The 9,846-nt window shown below is 43.1% G+C and overlaps 1 protein-coding gene across 2 annotated transcripts in view; it reads left to right on the forward strand.

Annotated features, from left to right (window-relative positions):
* Nucleotides 1-9,846, forward strand: part of RANBP9 (RAN binding protein 9) — a 75,143-nt gene that overhangs the window by 54,804 nt on the left and 10,493 nt on the right. Inside the window, exons 8-11 of one of the 2 annotated variants that reach the window (XM_019523128.1) lie at nt 1,777-1,885; nt 3,522-3,712; nt 6,001-6,148; nt 8,635-8,708. In XM_019523128.1, the coding sequence (XP_019378673.1) occupies nt 1,777-1,885; nt 3,522-3,712; nt 6,001-6,148; nt 8,635-8,708 (522 nt within the window). Of the gene's footprint in view, nt 1-1,776; nt 1,886-3,521; nt 3,713-6,000; nt 6,149-8,634; nt 8,757-9,846 lie in introns of both variants that reach the window. The other variant, XM_019523122.1, reaches the window with a different exon arrangement.

Here is a 9,846-nt window from a genome sequence, read left to right on the forward strand (position 1 = left end):
TGGGGGGGCAGGCAGTGTGGAGGTGGGGGGCAGGCAGCTAGCTTTCTCCTGCCCCCAACACTTTGTGCTTGTCTCCCTCCCCCACCTCCCCCAGCCACAAGCTGTCCCAATTTCCCCTGCCCCTCTTTCCTCTCATCTCCTGTATGTCTGAAATACCCCACCTCTCTGCCCAGCCTTTGCTCCATGCTAGTAGGCTGTATCCCTGCTGCAGCCTGGGGCACAGAGCATGATTCGAGCCCAACTCCCTAGCAGTGATGTGGACCCAGTAGAAGGATAGAATTTGTAGCTTGCCCTGGAGTAAACACTTCTGGTGCATCTAGTCTAGTTTTTACAGCAGCTTTAGTAAACCTGAGTTAATTTATAATTGCCCAATTAAGAATAGGACCACAAACTGTAGTCTACTCGTACCTTGAAATTTTCTCCCAAGAAAAGGGGCTGAGTTTAGATCAGGCTTGGCTAATATCTACTGGTTAGATGCAGTTTGAGGCCAAGAGTTGGAGAAGGGTCAATATTATTACCATATTTACTTGAATCTCAGATGAGATGTTATCTATTCCCCCCTAATCAGCCCCTCATCTGAAATTCACATAGAAAGCTTTGGGGGTGGGGAGCAGATGTCTGCTGCAGTTCTGACTCTGGCTCCCAGTCTGGGCTAGGACCTGAGTCCATACTCAAGGCCACCTCCTGATCCCACCACCACTTGCCATCTGTAGCTTCTTCCCCCTCTGCACCCCTCCTTACTGTCAGGCGCAGCTCAGCTCTGGCTCAGGCTGGATTCCCTCCCAGGCATGGAGTATAAGGAAACTCTGTCCCCTGCCTGGCCAATGAGGAGCGCTGCTGCTGGTGCATGGCCCAGCAAGGGCTGTGCTGCATGACCCAGCAGGGGACAGAGCCCAAGCAGTGTCTCACTGTAGGGGTGGGGTGAAGGGGCAGAGATTATGGGAAGCAGGGGGAGAAGAAGCAGAGACTAGAGGGGAGTGCAGGTGGCACTGGGCAGGAAGGCTGCAGGGGGAAGAAGTGAGAGGGCAGACAGTAATGGGGCCGCCTGCCCTCCCCCTGTTCCTCCCCAGCCGCTGCTTTCCCTGCTGTAGCAGTAGGGGATGGATTTTAGATTATACTCCAATAATAGATTCTGTACCTGGAAAATTATAACAAGTTTCTATATATGGACACTTTATAAACTTATTATTGAGGGTTATACCTTAAATTCAGGGTCATCTCTTGTATTTGAGTGAATACAGTAGCTCAGGTTTTTTTTAGTTGGTTGTGTTGAAGCCTGGGCAGGAGCTTAAGGTTATAGTTTGACTAGGTAAAATTCAGCTAAATGTATTAAGTCCATTCTCAGTAGGTAAAAGCTCAGGTTTAGCTAGCACTTGACTGTTTTGGGCAGAATTACACCGTTGCTGAACTGAATGTAGCTTATGTTTTCTTTTGTAAAGATATAGCTATGGAGTATAATTTAAAGTAGAATGTTTTATATTCTAATCTTGCTCACAGTGCGTTATTTTCATTGCAAAGCAGTTCACTGTTTGTGAGGCAGCTGACCATAAGAAATATGCATGTTTCATAAATACTCATATTGACATGCTTGGAATAAGTGCAGCTTGATTAAGGGGAAAACTTCTAAGGACATCTGATTTGTTTCTTTTGATAAAAGTCCTATTGGGTCATGCTGCTGGTATCTTTAATATTTTTGCGTGTTAATTCTCAAATGAAACTAAACTGACTCTGTGTGTGTGTGTGTGTGTGTGTGTGTGTGTGTGTTTTGATGAACAGGAATTCAGAAATTGGTTTTAGCAGGAAGGATGGGAGAAGCCATTGAAACAACACAGCAGTTGTATCCAAGTTTACTAGAAAGAAATCCTAATCTCTTATTTGCATTGAAGTAAGTCTTCAAACTTTATAAAGATATCTGTCTATAGATAAGTGTCATGAGAAATTGTCGTTATTCATACATATCTTTCAGAAACCCACATTTAAACAAAATAAGCCGCATTTTTAGAAATGGTATTATTTCACTTTTTGCAGCTTTACCTGCTACATATTTGAATATGTAAATTGTCACCAACATTCTGTATATTCTACAACAATGTTACGTCTTGCTGTAAAGTTATCCTCCACAATCTAAGTTTGAAGTTAATCATTTACAGTGTCCAAAAGAGGCCTAAAAAGAAACTAGATTATAAATTAATGCTGTATTGTTTCTAGAGAACCTGAAAGAGCTCTGCTTTGGGAATTTTTGTTTTTCTCTGTGGGTTGCAAGCAGCAAAATATTTTTGAGAAACAGCCCACCAGTGTGGCAGAAGCAGAGTGTGTGGTGGCTCCTTTAATCTTGCATGTTCCTCTGTGCGCACTTTGCTCCTTGCCCTCCCCTCCTTTGCCGCTGATTAGCAGAGGACCCCGCCATCCCCTCTTGATCAGCAGGGAAGCTAAAACTGGTTTTAAACATGGCACTGTTTTTGCCTCCCCACCGGTTAGCAGCAAACAACAGGGCTGTCCAGGACCCCTCAGCCAATCATTGGCAGGAGGCAAAAATAGTGCCATATTTAAAATCACCATTTTTGCCTCCCCACTGATCAGGAATGAGCCACAAGCAGGGCCCCCTTCCACCAATTGGTGATGGGGGAGACGTGGAGGAACCTGCAAGATTAAAGGAGCCATAGCGCGCCCCACATCCACCATGAATTCAGTAGGTCCCTATTTGTTATTAAATTAAAAAAACAAAGAGAAATGTCCTTGACTCTAATTCAGTAACTTATTTAAATTTATCCTAAGTTACTGTAGAATTTACAACCTATTGTGCTGTAGTGTTGCATGAAACCTAGATAATTTAGAGTAAGTTTGACAACAAATATGTGGAAGCTTTGCTATAGACTTACTGTCAAGAACACTCCAGTTAAATACTCCATCAGATTAGTTTTTCCTCAACTTCAACAATTTAGAAAGACTCTCTAAATTTAAAGCAATAAAAAGTAGCTCCAAAGTATATAATAAAGCCCATCCCCTTTTCTAAAATTAAATCATTAGCCACCAAGCCTTCCAAAAGGATGCTTTGTAGCTGACCTTAGGTGTTTTAACTTTATAACTGTGGACCAGTGTGAATGTCTAGTGCCATATTATATCTGCTGTTTTCAGATATTTGGGCCTTTTAGCATTTGCCTCAAAAGTAAATGAGATAAGCTTCTGAGGAGACACTGCAAACCCATGCAATGGAGAAAAACCCCATAAATTGCAGTAAAATTTAAATGGAAATCTTATCTCTGATTCTTGCCCTTCCACCCCACTCCTTTCCCCACCCCCCAGTAAAATTCCTGCTCTTCTGCATTCTCTTTGCAAATGAGTTTTGCCCTCTTGCAGTTTACATTCTGGCTACTTTTTAAGCTCATTTCTTCTAGACTGAACTGTTAATATTTAGAGCTTTTGGCTAGGAAAACTTTTGTGTTAAAGAATTAATGGAAATAGAATTAAATTGAAATTCGGTGTCTACATTAGAGAACCATTTTTTCTCTCTCATTGTTCAGAGTACGCCAGTTCATAGAAATGGTAAATGGTACAGACAGTGAAGTTCGGTGTCTGGGAGGCCACAGTCCAAAGTCTCAAGACAGTTACCCTGTAAGCCCTCGATCATTTAATAGCCCTAGCATGAGCCCCAGCCATGGAATGAATATTCACAGCTTAGCAACCAGCAAAGGAAGCAGCACACACTTTTCAGGTGAGTCAGTGGGGAGCCTACATTGTATTGAATTTTCTTCAATTTTGAATGTGATCAGAGGGGTCATGTAAATGTCATATTTGCCTGTTAACATCTTCCTTTTAATTTAGAATACTTGTCAGTATTACTCAGTTGAATGTTCTTGATTTGCTTGCCAACTTGAAATAGAGCATAGAAATGTAATCCTCATGTGAAAGCAAGATTAAGGCTTTAGAAACTGCCTAATCCCTTGGTGTATGTCACTTGAAGATTACCCTAAGTAGTTTGGGAAGTCCTTTTAGGATTAGAGTAGTTTCTAGCTTATAGTAAATAGTGGGCCACTGGGAGACAACTTCAAATGGGACTTTGCTGTGAATCAAATCTGGTATGGCTTCCTCACTGACAAGAACCATTCTCCCCCTGAACCATTCCATATGTTCTCATGACATGCCTGGCTTCTGTTTCCTGGCTCCTTCACAATAGGAGCCACTCAACAAGTGTATAAGCTTAGTTAAGGTAGGAAGTAGCACTGTATGCATAGGATGTGCCAGGAGCCTGGTGTCCGGGCTGGGTAAAGAAAATGGACTTCTGTATGCTGACAATCAAACTTCACACTACATTCAGCTTTTTCAGTCAGGGTTGTCAAACATTTCAGCCCATGAGGCTTCTCTTGGGTTGGACCATCCACCTCCAGAGGCTGCTATGCAGGTGCTCTGGAAGTGGTGTGGGGGCGCTTTAATTAGGACAGCTCTGAAAGCTGCTCTAATTAAAGTGCCTGAAGCATCACTTGTATCAGCGTCCCCATGCTGAAAAATGCTGGCAGGGGGCATTATAAGTGAAACTTGTTGAACGAGCTTTAGTTAAAATGCCCCTGCCGTCATTTTTCAGTGTGGGGATGCTGATATACATGATGCTGGGATCTGCTGAAGTGTGGTAATTATAATGCTCCATCAGACTTGATTAATAGTCTGCCAGCACGTTGGAGCAGCCTCGCTGCACATGTATAGGTGCCCTAAAATCTGTGGCAGGAGAAAGGCGGGGCAAGTGGCAGTGGTTTCCAGGTTGCACTAAAACAGTAGCTCCAGCAGCCATGGGAATTAATGTCACTGTTGCCACTCATGGGTCTTCTGACACATGGGAAGCCCCAAGGTCTGAATTCAGCCTGCAGAGCCCGACTAATTTGACACCTCTGCTTTAGATGGTGACTAGTCTGCCTTACAAAAAGTTAAGGAAAGTTGAGCCCTTGAAATCTTCCACTCGATTTTAAGTAATTACTAAAACAGTTAGAAGCCTAGGAGTCCTTTCACATACTGATCACCAGGGATCCTGGTTTTCCTTGATTTAAAAATTGCAAATTCTCTAATAAAACCCAAAATCCGTGATTTAAAATTGAAGTCCAGCCTTGCTGGTGCTCCTGACTCGCCCTTCACAGCCCCCAGAGCCTCGCTGGTGCCCCTCGCCACACAGCCCCTGCTCCGCCAGCCCTGCCGGAGGGGGCCCCCAGCTGCCAGGGCTACAGACCCAGGTCTGCAGGCCCCTGCCTCCACTCCCCCCTGCTGCAGGCTTGGGCAGTACAGCTCCCCACCACCGCATGCATTACCGGGGGGGGAGTGTAGGGGAGACCAACACCCCTGAGATCTGTATGTAGGGCAGGTGCAAGCTGTGGGCTTAGGCTTCTACCCTGCTTCCATTCCTTGGGGCCCCTGCAGCCTGGCAAGCGCGATCCCGCGCAGTAGGGAACAGCGAGGCCACGTGGGGATCTCCTTGCTGCTGCAAGCCCCCTGCTGCCCTGGCAATGTGCCCCCTGTGCATGCTGCTGCTTTCACTGCAGCCCTGCGTGCTGGAGGCGCGTCACCAGGGCAACATGGAGCTTGCAGCGCTGAGCAGCTTCTCTGTGCAGCTTCGCTATTCCCTGCCACTCTGGGTTACGCCCACTGGGCTGCAGAGACCCTGGGGGAGTGAATATATAGGTATTTAGAGTTGATTTTATAGTGATTGAGGCACTGGTAAGCTTCCACATTGCTTTAAAACTGTAAATAGATCAACAAAACATTGTGTTCAACTGATACTTATATATGTATAGTGGCCTTTCATTTTAATCCTGGATTTTGAATTTTGAGTCAGAGAATTTGCAATCTTAAACAGAGAAAACCAGGGTCCCTGCTGATGAATGAAAGCTTGGTATGTGGAATTAGTTGATGAGTCAGATTTTCCCTTTATTTGACCAAATCAGTTTTATGTTTGTTTCAGTGCCGTGTATGTAAACTCACAGCTTGTACCCAACTCAAATGACTAAAATATTATTCTAGGTTATGAAAGTAGTTGCAGTAATGGAGTAATATCAAATAAAGCACATCAGTCTTACTGTCATAGTAAACACCAGTCCACCAGCTTGAATGTACCTGAACTCAACAACATAAACGTATCAAGATCACAGCAAGCTAACAGCTATTCCAGGTGAGTGATTTCCCAGACGGGTGCACCTGACCCACTATATCAATCTTGACACAAACCTCTTTTTTACGTTGCTGCTGGCGCAGGTCTAAAAACACAACATATAAGCCTATGTCCTTTCATTCTTAGTGCTGATTTAATGTAAGTTTAGAAAATGGGAAAAATACTTTATTTTTCTCACCATTTCTCAATAAATGTCTTTCACCTTTAAAAGTCAGTTCAGTGCGACCACTCTATTGAAATGCAAGAACGAAAGCCACTAACAGTGACAAATAGGCACCTTGTTCTTCTGAAAGTTTTCAAAACGACTTTTGAAAAGGGGTAGTATGTAGTGAAGGTGCCATATTTTACTTGGCAGGTTGCAACAAGTCAATCTGCTGTGCTAACCTATGCTGTGTCTGATGACTTGAGTGACAAAATGTTATTTTGTTTATTCGTGTTAGCATCTGTAGAGTCAACAAAACTAGGATTGCATGAAGAGTGGGTTCTCTTCCATCTTGTATGTAACCAGAATTGTTTGCTTAACATAAATCCCTTTACACTCACATATGTAACTTTTGATTTCTGTGGGCTTGTGTATCAGGGCCAAATTCCAAAAATTTGGATTGAACAGGTAGAACTGAGCCTGACTTGGCCCACGACTTGCTTATACTGGTTCTTTGAGAGATGGAAACAACTAGGCTTGAAAGTGGGCAAGTTTGCAGTACTTTCAATTAGGATGCAGAGAGGAGCTCTTTATTTTTAAAATGAGGATGGCTGATTCAGAAGCTTTGATGATAAACATGGTACAAAGGTAGCCAAGTTCTATGTCACTTCTAGAAGTACAGCCATGCTGCTTTGGTGCCAATCAAGACCACCCCTCCCCTTCCTTTTCTCCTCTCCCCCTCACCCCCCTTTCAAATCTGGATACTTGCTCTCTCAAATCTAATACCCCATGTCAGATGAGAATATTACAGCCAAAATGATTTCTCGCTAACTCTGGACTAATAGTGGTTCCTCTTGTAGCTAAAAAAAATGTCCCTCTGTTTTCAGTACCTTCTTATTGGGATTTTAAATTGAACTTGGAAAAAAATGCATTTTTCAGCCCTTTTTGTGTCGGGGGAGGGTTGAATAATTTTCTTAGAAATTGACTGCTACAGGGCTTGGTGAACTCAGCCAACTTTTGGGGGCATCTTGTAAGATGAAGGAAGCTTATTGGCTACACTGTACTCCATTCACAGTAGGGTCGTGTTTTTCCTCTTTCTGAGCTGAGTATTCTTTAGGAATAACCTGGGAACTTGTAACCTGGATCTTTCTCTAGCCCTAAAATGGATGAAGGTGTATAAATAAAATAAAAAGAGGCTGTATTTTGTTATATGGCGATCTTCTCAACTGATGATACAGTAAGCTGGAATATGCTGTTACTGTTTGGTTAAGGCTTTGGTCCTGGAAGCCATTCAGGCCTATTCAAGCAGAGCATGTACAGTTTTCAAAGACTGCTTTTTTTCTAGTTTGTGAGCAGAGATCTGTCATGCAGTCATGTGCTTCATGTTTTCTGAACACTTTTTTTTAGCATTTCTTTGTGAATTCAGTGCTTGCTTTTGCGGGAGTGGGTTTTTTTGGTCTCTCTTCCCCTTTGCTTTGCTTTTATTCTGGTACTGCTCTCCAGTCTGCATGAGTAATCTCTGGATTCAGATTTGTTGAAAGAACAGCATTATTTGCCTAAAGCTGGCATTCTTGAAGTAGGCTTCATGCTTGTTTTGCCCTTTAAATGTGTGTAATTATATAAATATACACACAGAATAAATGAAGTAGAGAATTGGGAAGTGTACTGTCTCAGTACCAATGAAAGGGCACTTCCTGCCACATGTCCAAGTGTACAGCCCACACTGAAATTCTTAATATGCAGACATTCATTCAAAGTACAGCTATAAACATGTAAATACAATTGTAAATTTGTTTTTAAGCCTCTCAGCCTGTTAGCTGTTAACTTGGTGCATTTCACATGTGTTCACATGAAGTGACTGTATTATGGTTTGCTATTACACTGTGACCCAATGGGTGTGTGCAGACATTACACTTAGTGCCAATTTGTACAGACATTTGGGGAGGCAAAAAATGGCTGGTCTCATCCAATGTAGTTCACTTGAGGAAACACACTATGTTAGATTGGGAATGGGTTAGTCTGATCTAAAGAATGTCTGTACACATTCAGAACTCGGCCTCAGGGCTGGGAAAGGTCAGCTGCTCGCCTTGGCCTCAGGTCTGTGCTCTTCCTACCCTCTCCGCCCACCCTGACTTCCTTCCCTGCCCACCCTTATTTGGATCAGGTTCCTGGAGCCACTCCAGGCACTGGCAAGTGTGCACACAAGCCAGAACCAATCTGCAGTCATGTGGCTTAAAATATGTTTTTACTTGGCAAGGCAAAGAATTCTCATGATAAGGTTGTAAAGATGCAAAGAAAACTTGTGTCATTTTGATGATGATGTATTTCTCTTCCCCTTTCTCAGCAATGATGTAGACATGGAAACAGAGCACTACTCCAATGGGGTTGCAGAGACATCATCCAATGGCTTCCTAAATGGTAGTTCTAAACATGATCACGAAATGGAAGAATGTGACACAGAAATGGGTCTGCAGTGATATTTCTTACATTTTTATTAAGTGATGGCAACAAGGTTATGTTTTTACTTGCAATGCTTCCCAAATTGAAAACTAGGGGTGTAACTGAAATCTTAACTGCATTTTACTAGTATTGTATGAGCATCGTGACTGATTTGCTGATTTGGCTTGAAGTTAATGTAGAAACAAGTGGAGATGTAGAACATAGATATGTTTAAATATACCCACTTCCAAGCATATGGTTTTGGGTGAAAACCACTGTGCTTTCTTTTGTTAGTTCATTTGGGTTAGCAGTAGTGCCTTGACCATTTGACACCAGCTGATTAGTAACAGACAGTCTAGAATGGCTGGTATCAAGGAGCCCGAAGTACTGGGCAGAAGTCTGTGCAAGTCATTTTCAGTGGAGAGATCTAGGAATAAGAGTAATTTTCTTCTGCTTCCACTAAAGAAACGTCATATTCCACATTTGCCTGAGTGTAGCCCTGCCTCCTTAGAAGCCTCTGTATCTAAAACTATATCACGCATACCTGCTGACTTGTAATGACAAATGAGTTTTTAACCAATTGTTGGAGCTAGCACAGCTGGAAGGAATAGCTCTCTGAATTTCAATTGCAGGATGAAGTGGACCTGTACAACTAGACAGGAGGCAGTCAGGGCTACACAGATGCAAACAGCCTATAACTTTGCCCAGCAATTTTTATTGCTAGTGAGATGAAAGGAAAAAGTTCAGCTTGACCATGGGTTCCTTGTGTTTGCTGACCCACCTGTTGTGGAGGCAAGACTTCTGCTTAGACCAGTTGATTGATGGCTGAGACAAGCGTATCACTAATGCAAAACTTTTCCACGGTCTGAGTATTTGTTACGGCTGATCCTCAGCTTTCCCAGTAAACTGCTGTTAGAGTCAACCCAGAGCATCTGTTCCCAGGCCCAAGTGAGGATGATCTGAATTCCCATAGCATTGCCCGGTGTGTTACATTTCTGAAACTGGATGATGATAACAAGGTCTGGTTTCTCTGATAGAAAAAATCCCCACATCTTTACTCTCTTGCAGCCTTTCCCACAGAGGCTGGCTGTGACAGACATGAAGCAGCTGCACAGCA

Source organism: Gavialis gangeticus, unplaced genomic scaffold (genome assembly GCF_001723915.1).
Source record: "Gavialis gangeticus isolate Ggan-Ray unplaced genomic scaffold, GavGan_comp1, whole genome shotgun sequence".
In the NCBI taxonomy this organism is placed as follows: domain Eukaryota; kingdom Metazoa; phylum Chordata; order Crocodylia; family Gavialidae; genus Gavialis; species Gavialis gangeticus.